General features: G+C 41.3%; 1 protein-coding gene across 6 annotated transcripts in view; it reads left to right on the top strand.

The window, feature by feature from the left end:
- The window catches only part of BPNT1 (3'(2'), 5'-bisphosphate nucleotidase 1), a 40,912-nt gene extending 29,436 nt beyond the window's left edge, over positions 1-11,476 (top strand). For 5 of the 6 annotated variants that reach the window (XM_053606393.1, XM_053606399.1, XM_053606397.1 and 2 more), the window contains 5 exons: positions 35-126; positions 1,620-1,664; positions 4,456-4,653; positions 6,969-7,074; positions 8,325-11,476. In XM_053606393.1, the coding sequence (XP_053462368.1) occupies positions 35-126; positions 1,620-1,664; positions 4,456-4,653; positions 6,969-7,074; positions 8,325-8,473 (590 nt within the window). In that variant the 3' untranslated portion in view covers positions 8,474-11,476. The remainder of the gene's footprint in view (positions 1-34; positions 127-1,619; positions 1,665-4,455; positions 4,654-6,968; positions 7,075-8,324) is intronic. The other variant, XM_053606398.1, reaches the window with a different exon arrangement.
- Positions 11,477-14,974: the final 3,498 nt, after the last annotated feature.

Here is a 14,974-nt window from a genome sequence, read left to right on the forward strand (position 1 = left end):
TATTTCTTTATGAGAATTTATTTCTTCTTTATAGGCCTTCTTGACAATGTAACAGTACTTATTGGAATTGCTTATGAAGGAAAAGCCATTGCAGGAATTATTAACCAGCCATATTACAACTACCAGGTATTATTACTCTAAGTGATACACAAATGTTTTATTATATAAATAATTATAGTGTTATATGATTCCTGCTATTACATAATCCAGTGGTTTCTAGCTTGTTTGCATATACAATTATCTGGGGAACTTTTCAAAATACAGATTCCCAAGGCATACCGCAGACCTATTGAATTGGGACTTCCTGGGGCATTGGAAGCAGGAGTGCATATGTATATAAATGCAAGTGAAGACAAACATACTGTATGCATTACACATGCTGTTTTTATGTATTCTTTGTGATTTGAATGTAAAAGTTTGAGAATTACTGATATGGTTCTTGATTAGCTTGCTCATCAAGACCCCTGATTTATGGGTGGTTATTAAAGCACATTGCAGACATGAACCATTTCAACCAAGAAAAGATGCTAACCATGTTGTTTTCCAGGTAACACTGCATACTACCAAAATTATAGTGAGTCTCGATAGCAGAACTAAATATGCTCTTGCACTCTTTTCTCTTGTTTCTTTTAATCTTTCACTTTGTATTATACTTCAGAGACAATGTGTTCCTTAGAAGCAAAAGCTTAGAGTAATTTCAAAGCAGGAATATACCATTAAATCACATTAAATTTTAAAGGAAATCATTGAGATAAAATAATTATTTATATTAATGTGACCTTGATAGAACTTTGAAGAAACTAAGTAACCAGAGTGGAGATTATTACTTTTTAATTTCTAATTTGAGTTAAAAGCAGGATTAATCTTTACTTGTAATATAAATTTTTTTCCTGCTGTTTATATGATTATAAATTTTATTTACAATTGTGTGTTTCTTAGGATTTAGCAAAACAGTTATACATTATTAGGAAAATATCTCATATTGAATTGTGTAAGTAATAGAACTTTAATATTCATACAGTATTACATGCAGACATTGTGGGTTTTTTTGTAAAATTTAAAGTAAGCAGTTACTTAAAAGAAGGGCATTTAATTCATAGAAAATATTGTTTTTCTTTTTTTTTTTTTTTTTTTTTCTGTAGAGACAGAGTCTTACTGTACTGCCCTCGGTAGAGTGCCGTGGCATCACACGGCTCACAGCAACCTCTACTCTTGGGCTTAGAGCGATTCTCTTGCCTCAGCCTCCCAAGCAGCTGGGACTACAGGCGCCCGCTACAACGCCCGGCTATTTTTTTGTTGCAGTTTGGCCGGGGCTGGGTTTGAACCCGCCACCCTCGGCATATGGGGCCGGCGCCCTACTCACTGAGCCACAGGCGCCGCCCAATTCTGAAAACTTTTTTTTTTTTTTTTTTTTTTTTTTGGCCGGGGCTGGGTTTGAACCCGCCACCTCCGGCATATGGGACTGGCGCCCTACCCGCTGAGCCACAGGCGCCGCCCCCATAGAAAATATTGTAATTCACAGTGCCTTTCATCAAAAAAGAAATCTTAGTGCTTAGGAGTTGTTAATAATTTTCATCTCTTCTTTCTGAGATTAGAAAAATTATATTCATTTTCCACAGAACAATGAAAAGGAGAAGTTAAGGGAGCACAGGAATGAAGCAAAGGTGAGAAAAATAGGTAGGGTTTTGGCTCCACTAGTAGGTAAAAAAGAGGTGGGCGATTTGTGGTACCCCGAGAGTCATTGCCTACCCATGGATAGTTCATTTTCTCCTGTTCTGTTTCTCCTCGTCAATACTCCTCCCCGTGCCCTCTATACAAACTCTTTATCCTCTTTTCCTTTGCTGTTGCTTGTGTCTTAAAATTTGTTGCAACAAATAGAAGTAGAAAGGTTGCTTGGCTGTGTTGGTAGTCTTCAGGCTAATGATTTAATTTTAAACAATCATCATTGTCATAATATCTAAAATTTATTAAGAGCTTACTGTATGCTGCCAGGCTGAAAGGATTCACATGTATTATCTCATTTGATACCACAGTCTTTTAAGGAAACGATTATCCCTATTTGAAAGAAGAGAAAACTGAGGCAATTAACTTACCCAAGGTCACCCAATTATAAAATGACAGAGCTGGGATTCAAACTCAGGTCTAAATCTTAACTATCTTTTTTTTTTTTAGAAATAAGAGTCTCACTTTGTCACCCTCAGTTGAGTACTGTGGCATCACAGCTCACAGCAACCTCCAGCTCTTGGGCTTACGTGATTCTCTTGCCTCAGCCTCCCGAGTAGCTGGGACTACAGGCACCTGCCACAATGCCAGGCTATTTTGTTGTTGTTGTTGCAGTTTGGCGGGGGCCGGGTTTGAATCTGCCACCCTTGGTATATGGGACCAGCACCCTACTCACTGAGCCACAGGCGCTGCCCAATCTCACACTCTTTATAGTTCTCTTGAGCCACATAAAAGACTTAACAATTCAATTCTTAACAAATACTGAAGCTGGTAGTCACTGAAAGGAAACAGCATGGCATGGTACAAAGAAACCAAGTCTATTTTTTTTTTTTTTTGAGACAGAGTCTCACTAAGTAGCCCTGACAGAGTGCTGTGGCGTCATAGCTCACAGCAGCCTCTAATGCTTGGACTTTAGTGATTCTCTTGCTTAAGAGAATCAATTGGGAGGTACATATTTACCTCCCAAATAGGTGGGACTACAGGCACCGGCAACAATGCCTGGCTATTTTTTTGTTAAAGTTGTCATTGTTTAGCAGGCCTGGGCCGCGTTCAAACCCACCAGCCTCCAGGTAGGTGGCTGGCACCCTAACCACTGAGCTATGGGTGCCCAGCCCAAGTCTGTCTTTTTATCAGAGAGCTGTCACACACAGGGCCACACACCTCTTTTCAATGTAATCTATTTCCCAGGTCTGACTGTTGTAGGAGTATAAAGGCCTGGCATTTCATCCCAATTTGGGACAACCCTGAAGGGCCCGTCTAGCTCTAGAGCTTTCTACAGCAGCTTATCGCTATTGCTGGGCCTACATCACTGTTTCTTTTTTCCTTCTGCCCACACATGCTCCCTTCTCCAGGGGTTGCTCTGACCATCCCACCTGTTTCAGAACCTGTTTCCTAGGAAACCTAACCTGCAATATAAGCATGTTTCACTATAATAGCACCCTGTGTTTGAAAACATTTTGACAAATAAACTCAGGCAGTCTAATTTAGTGATGAAGGATATTGCCTTTGAACACAGATAAGCCCAGTGTGAGTTATTGAACGCCCTAGGGTCCTTAGATTGCTTAATGATTCTAAATCTCATTTTTCTCATCTTTAAAATAAGTATGATAATACATATTTCAGGGCCCAGGCACAGTGACTCACGCCTATAATTCCAGCACTTGGGAGGTCAAGGTGGGTGGATTGCCTGAGCTCACAGATTCAAGACCAGCCTGAGCCAGAGCGAGACCACGTCTCTACAAATAGCTGGGCATTGTGGCAGGCGCCTGTAGTCCCAGCTACTTGGGAGCTTGAGGCAAGAGAATCACTTCAGCCCAGGAGTTTGAGGTTGTTGTCAGCTATGACGCCATGGCACTCTACCAAGTATGACCAAGTGAGACTGGTTCTCCTCTACCCCCCACAAAATACATACTTCATGTGGTGGCTTTGGGGGTTGAATGAAGCATACATGTAGCACTTAGTATGGTACCCAGTACATGCTTGTTGTTCAGTTAGAGATATGTCCTTATGTCTATAATTTATGTCTACTGTATTAATATAATCACATTTTGATGCCTTTGTTAATCATTTTATATATCAGTTTTACTATGCCTGAAATATAGGGGTTTTTCCTATATGAAGTATACAGTTATAATAATGTGGTTGAAAATTCTTTGAACTATGCAAAGGAAAATACAGATTTTATGGTTGCATTATCTTTGTCATTTTACACCATAATTATCAGTAAAATCTTCATCCTAATCCCATTATCCATGGCTACTCTTCTGTGTCTGTCAGCCTTTTTGGTTGCTCTATCTTTATAGCAACAAAATACATTCTCACCATTACCTATTCCCATAGTAATATGATTCTTATTGTTCTTTAGATAATGAAAAGTACTAATCAGTACATGGTGTTTCATTTCTTGAGGACTTCAGTACCTTTTGTAGATAGCTATTTTCAGATATAACAAAGAGATGATTCAAAGAGGAACAGAAATCAGTATATGCTTCCTTTCCTGAGGACTCAGGAAATTACAAAACGTTCTTTTCAACATCACTGAAATTATTAACCAAAACAATAAGGAGAATAATCAGTTGATTTTCCTGGGAAAAGTTCCCCATCAGTAATATTGTTCTTGTACCTTGTCACATTATCACATTTTTATTTTTTAAAAATCATGACGCTAATGTTATGGCTAACATTTTCTCCAAACAATTACAAGCTTTATTGTTGTTTCATTCATTTACATAGGCAGGACCAGATGCCGTGTTGGGGAGGACTATCTGGGGAGTTTTAGGTCTAGGTGCCTTTGGGTTTCAACTGAAAGAAGTCCCGGCTGGGAAACACATTATCACAACCACCCGATCCCATAACAACAAGCTGGTCACTGACTGTGTAACTGCTATGAACCCTGATGATGTACTTCGAGTGGGAGGAGCAGGAAATAAGGTATGAATAAGGTCTGTGATCAGCAATAAAATGAAACTGAATATTAAAGGGAAGATGTTAGTTTTTAAAAAACATGAAATAAGAGTTTAAGTCAAGAGAAGAGATCAAAGAATGTAATTTTCCACTAAAAGCACATTTCAACAACATTTAAATTTTCTTTTTTTGGTGGGGGGACAGAGTCTCACTATGTTGCCCTCGGTAGAGTGCTGTGGTGTCACAGCTCACAGCAACCTCAAATTCCTGGGCCCAAGTAATTCTCTTGCCTCAGCCTCCCAAGAAGCTAGGACCACAGGCGCCTGCCACAACACCTGGCTATTTTTTGTTGCAGTTGACATTGTTTAGCTGGCCTGAGCCAGGTTCAAACCTGCCACCCTCAGTGTAGGTGGCCACTGCCCTACTCACTGAGCTACAGGCTCTGAGCCTGAAGTATGAGTTTTATAGTAATTATTTTACAGTATAACCAAAAAAACTCAATTGGCTAATTAAGCCTTGGTAGCCTTAAGTACCATAGCCTAAGTTACCATTTAGAGTCATGGAGGTTCTATCAGTCATCTCAGCTGTGTAGGGGCACTACAGGAATTTTCAAGGCCAGGCTCAGTGGTACGCACCTGTTATCCTAGCACTCTGGGAGGCAAAGGCAGGTGGATTGCTTGAGCTCAGGAGTTTGAAACCTGCTTGGGCAACAGTGAAACCCCCATCTCTTAAAAAAAATAGCCAGGCATTGTGGTGGGCGCCTGTAGTCCAGATATTTAGGAGGCTGAGTCAAGAGGATCACTTGAGCCCAAGAGTTTGAGCTGTGAGCTATGATGCCAGTGCATTCTACCAAGGGTGTCAAAGTGAGACCCTGCCTCAAAAGAAAATGTAGCCGGGCATTGTGATAGTTGCCTATAGTTCCAGCTACTTGGGAAGCTGAAGCAAGAGGATCACTTGAGCCCAGGAGTTTGAGGTTGCCATGATCTATGATGATTCCATGGCACTCTGTCCGGGGTGATAAAGAGAGACTCTGTCTCAAAAAAACAAACAAAAAAGAATAATTTTTAGGATGACTATTTAAAAGTTTATATTTTGGTTTCGGCACCTGTGGTTTAAGCGGGGCTCTAGCCACATACACCAGAGCTGGCACGTTCGAATCCAGCCCAGGCCTGCCAAACAACAACGACAACTACAACCAAAAAAAAAAAAAAAAAAAATAGCCCGGCGTTGTGGCGGGCACCTGTAGTCCCAGTTACTTGGGAGGCTGAGGCAAGAGAATTGCTTGAGCCCAAGATTTGGAGGTTGCTGTGAGCTGTGATGCCAGGGTAACAGCTTGAGACTCTGTCTCAAAAATAAAATAAGTTTATATTTTGGTAGTGAAAACAGCAGTAGATAAAATTCCCAAGGTTCATAAAAGTACTTGTTACACTACTCATCATTGCCTGTTCTTTAGGACTTATAACAACTTATACATTATTGTTATGCTTGATATTTCTCTATCCTTTAATAATAATGTCAATTTTTTAGAAGTCTGAAAAACTTTAATTTTTCCATAATAAAATACTGAGAAAGAAAAACAACATGAGTCAAAAGAGAACTTTATTTTATCTAACTTGGAATATAGAGGCTGTTCAGGTAGCCTCTTAGTAGCTTATTTGATCAGCTTTTCCCCCTTCAGATTGCTATGTTTTTGTCTGTCTGTTATATATATTTCTTCATAATACTGCTATCATTTAAAATTGCTAAAGTCCTTAGCCGGGCGTTGTGGCGGGTGCCTGGGGTCCCCTCTACTCGGGAGGCTGAGGCAAGAGAATCACCTAAACCCAAGAGCTGGAGGTTGCTGTGAAATGTGATGCCACAGCACTCTCCCTGGGGTGATAAAGTGAGACTCTGTCTCTTAAAAAAAAAAAAAAAAAAAAAAGCTGCTAAAGTCTTTAACCTAAATTAAGTCTGACCAAGGAGGCTCGGTGCCTGTAGCACAGTGGTTATGGCACCAGCCACATCCACCGAGGCTGGTGGGTTCGAACCCACCCGGGCCAGCTAAACAACAATGACAACTATAACAACAACAACAACAAAAAAAATAGCTGGGCATTGTGGCTGGCGCCTGTAGTCCCAGCTAGTCGGGAGGCTGAGGCAAGAGAATTGCCTAAGTCCAAGAGCTGGAGGTTGCTGTGAGCTATGACTTCACAGCCCTCTGCCGAGGGTGACATAGTGAGACTCTATCTCAAAAAAAAAAAAAAAAAAAAAAAAGGTCTGATCAAGGAATTGATAAGTAGTTTCTCTTATTTGTATGTCAGTCTTTTATGGTCCAGGGATAATTATTATTTTTAACCTTACAGATTATTCAGCTGATTGAAGGCAAAGCCTCTGCTTATGTATTTGCAAGTCCTGGATGTAAGAAGTGGGATACTTGTGCTCCAGAAGTTATTTTACATGCTGTGGGAGGTTAGTCCATTTTATTTTGGAAGATTATAGAGTTTTTATACCATTTTTATATCATGCTAAGACATATTTCAATAATATTACTTTAATTAGACTCCCATAATCAGTATAACTCTTTGACCTATTACAACATTTCTAATTCAAGAGTTAATTTCCTAGGCTCAATGCTGGGCATGGTGGCTCACACCTGTAATCCCAGCATTATAGGAGGCTAAGGCAGGTGGATTGTCTGAGCTCACAAGTTAGAGACCAACCTGAACCCAGAGCAAGATCTCGTCTCTAAAATATAGCCAGGTGTTGTGGCGGGCACCTGTAGTCCCAGCTGCTTGGGAGGCTGAGACAAGAGGATCACTTAAACCCAAGAGTTTGAGGTTGCTGTGAGCTAAAACGCCAAGGGTGACCAAGTGAGACTTTGTCTCAAAAAAAGCAAAACAAAAATTTCCTGGGCCTGGCACAGTGGCTCATGCCTGTAATCTTAGCACTCTGGGAGGCCAAAGTGGGTGGATCGCCTCAGACCAGCCTGAACCAGAGGGAGATCTCATCTCTAAAAATAGCCAGGCATTGTGGCTGGTGCCTATAGTCCAGCTATTTGGAAGGCTGAGGGAAGAGAATCAATCGCTTGAGCCCTAGAGTTTGAGGTTGCTGTGAGCTTCGAAGCCATGGCACTGTACGAAGGGTGACAAAGTGAGACTCTGTCTCAAAAAATAAAATAAAATAAAATAGTTCTGTAGCCTTAAATTTCAAGTGAATTAAAAATTTGAACTTTTATGGTCACTCATTATGTTACTTTATCCAGAATTTATTGGCTACCGTTGGAGAGGGAGCCAAAGGCAACTTAAAAAATAATTAGAAACTGGTCGGGTGCAGTGGCTCATGCCTGTAACCCTAGCACTCTGGAAAGCCGAGGCAGGTGGAGCTCACAAATTGGAGACCAGGTGGGGAAATTCAAGGCCCTATCTCTACTAAAAATAGAAAAACTGAGGCAAGAAGATCCCTTGAGCCCAAGAGTTGGAGGTTGCAGTGACACCACAGCACTCTACCCAGGGCGACAGCTTGAGACTGTCTCAAAAAAAAAAAAAAAAAAAAAATTAGAGGGTGGCGCCTGTGGCTCAAAGGGTTAGGGCGCCGGCCCCACATGCCTGAGGTGGCAGGTTCAAACCCAGCCCCGGCCAAAAACCACAAAAAAAAAAAAAAAAATTAGAAACATCATGATCCAATTAGCCATTAACATTGTATTGGTTTTTTTTTGATAGGCAAGTTAACAGATATCCACGGGAATGCCCTTCAATACAACAAAGAGGTGAAGCATATGAACTCCGCAGGAGTCCTTGCCACACTGAGGAATCATGACTACTATGCAAGCCGAGTTCCAGAATCTGTTAAAAATGCACTTGTTCCTTAAAGCAGAGTCTCATTTACTTAAGTAGGAGAAGGACTTGGTTCTTAATATATTTTAAAATCAATCGGATACAATTAGAACTCTACCTTTATTCATTGTTGATCAGTGACTTATGTTTAGTTATTATACTTAGGACTAGAAAATAGATTAAAGAAGTTAACTTGACGAATTAATCAGCCAGATCAATTTTGACATCTGGAGAATTTATAAATTTAACATGTTATATTTCTTTTCCTTCTTTTGTGTGGAGAAATGAAAAAAATGGTTAGTTCCAACTGGTATTCCAGATCACCTGTTAACTTGACATTCCTATCTTATAAACCAGCTTTTTTTAGGGCACGGTTGTTCCTACATCTCACTATTGTTTTTCACAGTGATTTTTAAAGTGTTTCTACTCCAGTTATGGATATATATAATGTTACTATGTATGTTAAGGAAAAGGATTTATGGAGAAATTTTCTTTAAATTATTTAATCCTAGCTTTTTATGTTTTTCACTAGCTTTTTTTTTTAAGTATTTGAAAATTATAAATTCTCTACTATAGGAATTCCTTTTCTTATGGCATCATTATATGGCTTAACTGTGGGAAGTTATGAGTAATTGCCTTTATTCCTCTCAATGGGCGATCATAACATATACTATTCTAACACTATGCCTAGATTTTTCACTTCTTCAGTCTCTGTTCATTGCTTTTAATTAAATTTCTCCAGTTGGATTAATACCCAACTTTTTTAGAATCATCTAGGAGATTTTTTAAAAATGCACATTGACAGTGTCTAGCTCAACAATTTTAATTCAGTATATTTTAAGAAGGCTAATCTGGGGACTTTGAAAATCATCTAACTGTAGTGCTTATTAAATAAGGTAATAACAGTGTTATTTTACAGGAGCGTCATAATCCACAGGAAGAGGCCTCTGTGGCTTCTACACCTTTACCACTCCTGTTATCATCTAGGGTCCAGCCACCTGTCACTGTCAGCCAGTATGCAGAGATAGGGATAGGTCCACCAAACTTTGTCAGAAGGCCAGCAATTCTGGAGGACAGTCAGAATAGGCTCTCCAAGACTGTTCTGTTCTTCCATTCCCAGAATCACAGTTTTATACATAAAGGTTCAAAGCAAAGGCCACATTAAATCTTTTTTTGTTTGTTTGTTTAGCAGGCCCCGGCTGGTTTAGCTGGTTTTGTTTGTTTGTTTGTTTGTTTGTTTGTTTAGCAGGCCCCAAACCCGCCAGCCCCTGTGCATGGGCCAGCACTCCAATCATTTAACTAAGGTTGCCCAACCCACATTAAATCTTACTGTACTTTATTGTTATTTATTTATTTATTTTTGAGACATTCTCACTTTGTCATCCTTGCTAGAATGCTATGGAAGCATACCTCACAGCAACCTCAAACTCTTGGGCTCAAGTGATTCTCTTGCCTCAGCCTCCCTAGTAGCTGGGACTATAAGCGTCCACCACAACGTCCAGCTATTTTTAGAGATGGTGTCTTGCCTTTGCTCAGGCTGAGCTCAAGCAATCCATCTTCCTCAGCCTTCCAGAGTGCTAGGATTACAAGCCTGAACCACCATGCCTGGCCTAAATCTTATTTTAATAATAATCAGTATAGGCCGGGCACGGTGGCTCATACCTGTAATCTGAGCACTCTGGGAGGCTGAGGCAAGTGGATTACCTGAGCTCAGGAAACCATCCTAAGCAAGAGGGAGATGCAATCTCTTAAAAAAAAGAAAAAAAATAGGTGTTGTGGCAGGCAGGTGTAGTCCCAGCTACTTGGGAGGCTAAGGCAAGTGGATCACTTGAGCCCAAGAGTTTGAGGCTGCTGTGAGCTGTGACACCATAACATTCTCCTGAGGGTGATAAAGTGAGACTCTATTTCAACTAAAAAAAAGTCATTTTCCTAAATCAGTCTTGAAGATGGTCATCTTTAGGTTGGGAGATAAATTTACAAAACACTAAGAATGACAGGAGGTGAAGGTTGCATAGGACCTAGACCACCAGGCCAGTTGTGTCATGCCTGGACTTAATCCATCTTCTCCTCACTAGCTGTGCTTTCGCTCCTTCTAACTCTCTTCTTGTGCTATGGTCACTCCTACTCAGTCTCCTTTCTTGATTTATTTGTCTTCCTTCCCTTAAATGCTACTATTCACTACCATTCTGTTCCAGGCTCTCTCTGCTTTCTCACCAAATGATATCATTCACTCACATGGCTTCACGTGGGCCCTTTTCCCCCAGAAACCTGAAATCTTAAATCTTAGAACTTGCAAACTCTAGAACCACACACCCAAATACCTATTTAGATGCGTTACAGAGATCTCTTAATTACTAAGCATAAACAGCTCTTCACTTAGGCTCAGCCTGGTGACTTATGCCTATAATCCTAACACTCTGGGAGACCAAGGCAGGTGGATTGGGCTTAAGGTCAGGAGTTTGAGAATAGCCTGAGTAAGAGCAAGACCTAGTCTCTAAAAATAGCTGGGCACACTCTGGGAGGCTGAGGCAGGCAGATTGCCTAAGCTCACGGGTTTGACTCTGTCTCTAAAAATAGCCAGGCATTGTGGTGGGCGCCTATAGTCCCAGCTACTTGGGAAGCTGAGGCAAGAGAATCGCTGGAGCCCAAGAGTCTGAGGTTGCTATGAGCTGTGACACTAGGGCACTACCTAGGGTGACAAAGAGAGACTCTGTTTCAAAAAAGAAATACATACATACATAAAAATAGCTGGGCATTCTTGCAGGCACCTGTAGTTCCAGCTAGTAGGGACACTGAAGCAAGAGCATTGCTTGAGTCCAAAAGTTTGAGGTTGTGAGCTATGAAGCTATGACATTCTACCCAGGGTGACAAAGTGAGACTCTCAAAAAACAACCAGCTCTTCATTCTTGCCTACCCCTCCTGAAATTATTTTACAAACCCACAATCTGATCCTGATAATTGGCCAAGTTTGAAAATCACTGCCTTAATCTGTGAACAGTGGACTACATCTAATAAAAAAACTAAGTGTAACATAAAAATACCTTTAAAAGTATTTTTTGCGGTTTCCTATGTGAAAACTCAAGTTACCCAAGTGAGATATTTGAGAGTATACGTTCTCTTTGTATTCCCATTGCCTCTACCTTAATTTAAACACAGAACTCATGATTTCTTTCTTGGATCATTATAGTGCCTTCCTGACTAATCCCTCTGCACGTTGTCTCCAGATTGATTTTTTTTTAAATCTAGTAATGGCTACTCCCTTGCTCAAAACTTTTTCTGACTTCCTTTGCCTTCAGTGCAAAATGGTACATGAGCTGTTAATGTTATACCTTCTTCCTTCTCCAGTGCCAACTTTGATCTCTAACTTATACTGAAGCCATGCTAAACCATTTAAATTCCCCCCAAAATGCCTACTTGTCTCACTTTGGCCTCCATTCACTTATTCCACAAATATTTATTGAACACCTACTGTACGTTAGGCACTGAATGAATATGCAACACCGGACCTAACACTGACCATACATAGTCTCTTCCTTTGTTGAGCACACATTCTTGTGAAGCAAGGCAGATAATAAATAAGTAGAATTACTTCAGATTGTGATAAATGTTTTAAATCTATTAGGAAGATGAGCTAAAAGCAACTTTGGGCAGGTTGGGATAGGAGGGCTGAAGAAGATCTTTAGATAAAATAGGAATGTTTTCTTTCGGCTAGTGCCCGTAGCTCAACAGGGTGCTGGCCACACATACTGGGACTGGTGGATTCGAACCCGGCCCAAGCCTGCTAAACAGCAATGACAACTACAAGCAAAAAATAGCCGGGCATTGTGGTGGGTGCCTACAGTGCCAGGTACTTGGGAAGCTGAGGCAATAGAATTGCTTAAGCCCAAGAATTTGAGGTTGTTGTGAGCTATGACGCCACAGCACTCTACCAAGGTGCGACACAGTGAGACTCTGTCTCCAAAGAAGAAGGGAATGTTTTTCTGTGGAAGTCTGAGGTGCAAACAGAATGAAAAGAGGTCAGCCGGCCAGGGGCCTGTAATCCTAGCATTTTGGGAGGACGAGATGGGCAGATTGCTTGAGCTCAGGAGTTGGAGCTCAGGAGTTGGAGATCAGTGAGACCCTGTCTCTAAAAATAGCTGGGTATTGTGATGGCCGCCTGTAGTTCCAGCTACACGGGAGACTGAGCCAAGAGAATCATTTGTGCCCTGGAGTTTGAAGTTGCTGTGAGCTATGACGCCACAGCACTCTACCAAGGGCAACATAGTGAGACTGTCTCAAAAAAAAAAGAAAAGAGGTCAGCCATGCGAGAACTAAGATTTCTAGTGGGAATAGCAAGCACAGCACCTCTTGAGAAGAGAAAGAAAAAGAACAGATAGGAAGCTTCAGTCAAGTAAAATGAATAAGGGGAAGAATGTTATGAAATGAGGGTGGGAATACAGGTAAGGGCCAAGTCATCTATAGCCTTAAGAAATTTTCAAAACATTTTAAGAATTGAAGAGAAATGAGTGACTGTTAAAGGGTATAAAGTTTCTTTGGGGGTGGTGGTGATAAAATGTTCTAAAATTGATTGTGGTGATTGAACAATGCCAAATTGTACACTTTTTTTTTTTTTGAGATGGTGTCTCATTCTATTGCTCTGAGTAGAGTGCTATGGCATCATAGCTCACAGCAACCTCATACTCTTGGGCTTCAGCAATCCTCCTGCCTCAGCTTCTGCAGTAGCTGGAATCACAGGCCTGCACTACCATGCCTGGCTAATTTTTCTTTTCTCTTCTTTTTTTCTTTTTTTTTTTTAAGGGAGAGCTGGGGTCTCCCTCTTGATCAGGCCGGTTTCAAACTCCTGAGCTCAACTAGTTTGATGAAAATATTTCAAATTGTACATAAAACCAGTGCATGGTGCCCCATGATTGCATTAATGTACACAGCTATGATTTAATTAAAAAAAAAAAAAGAAATCAACTATAACATAAAAAAAAAAAAACTCTTGAGCTCAAGCAATCCACCTACCTTGGCCTCCCAGAGTGCCAGGATTACAGGCATGGGCCACCAAATCCAGCTTGAATTGTACTCTTTAAATAAGTAAATTGCATGGTATGTGAATTATATCTCAGTGAGGCTGATGTTAGAGTTAATTTAATGGGGGCAGTGCCTGTGGCTCAGTGGGTAGGGCATCAGCCCCATATACCGAAGGTAGCAAGTTCAAACCCGGCCTTGGCCAAACTGCCAAGGCGTTGTGGTGGGCGCCTATGGTCCCTGCTGCTCTGGAGGCTGAGGCAAGAGAATCGCCTACGCCCAGGAGTAGGCAATCGTCTATGCTATGAGCTGTGACGCCACGGCACTCTACCAAGAATGACAAAGTGAGACTCTGTCTCTAAAAAAGAAAAAAAAAAGGATTAATAGCCCCAGTGGCTTGCCCCATTGTATTGGACCGCTGTAAATCCTCGTCTCCTGGTTCAGCTTATCAATTTTAACAGCCACTGAACATCTTCAGCAAGACATTTTACTGAGCCCAGGTATATAATCTGCAATGACAATGCTTTCCCCTAGATATCTTATAAACATCCCCCCCAGATCAGTCTGGATTTCCCACTTTGCCAAACCTGTTTTCCCTCCTGTCTTCCCTCCTTCAATAATGGCATACCCACTTACCCAACCTAAAATCTACCCACTTACCCTGAAATCTTAGAATAAGCCTAGACAAATTTGCTCCAGTGTCTCAATTGTTATTATTGATTCTGCCTCCCAAATTTCTATTCCACTGCCTTAGTTTAGGGCTTCATTTCTTCTTTCAGATGGATTATTTTCTTTTTTTCTTTCTTTTTTTTTTTTTGAGACAGTCTCACTGTTGCTCTGGGTTCAGTGCCATGGCATCACAGCTCACAGCAACCTCAAGGTCTTGTGCTTAAGTGATTCTCTTGTCTCAGTCTCCCAAGTAGCTGGGACTACAGGCAATGGCCATAATGCCCACCTATTTTTTGGTTGCAGTTGTTGTTTGGCAGGCCCAGGCTGGATTTGAACTTGCCAGCTCTGGTATATATGGATTTGGGCCCGGGCTGGATTTGCAGTTGTCATTGTTGTTTGGCCGGCCCGGGCTGGATCTGAACCTGCCAGCTCTGGTGTATGTGCCTGGCACCCCAGCCACTGGGCTACAGGCGCTGAGCCTTTTTTCTTTTTCTGTTAGTCTCACTATGTCACCCTGGGTGGACAGCTGTGGCATCATAGCTCACAGCAACTTCAAGCTCTTGGGCTCAATAGATTCTCTTGCCTCAGCCTCCTGAGTAGCTAGGGATACAGGTGTGGGCCACAATGCCCAGCTATTTTTATGTTTTTATTTATTTTTTCGAGACGGTCTAACTATGTCACCGTCCATAGAGTACTGTAACGTCACAGCTCACAGCAACCTCCAGCTCTTGGGCATAGGTGATTCTCTTGCCTCAGCCTCCCGAGTAGCTGGGACTATAGGTGCCCACTAGAATGCTAGGCTTTCTTTTGTTGCAGCGTGGCTGGGACTGGGTTTGAACCCGCCATCCTCAGTA

The sequence above is a fragment of the Nycticebus coucang genome, chromosome 10 (assembly GCF_027406575.1).
Source record: "Nycticebus coucang isolate mNycCou1 chromosome 10, mNycCou1.pri, whole genome shotgun sequence".
Classification (NCBI taxonomy): Eukaryota; Metazoa; Chordata; class Mammalia; order Primates; family Lorisidae; genus Nycticebus; species Nycticebus coucang.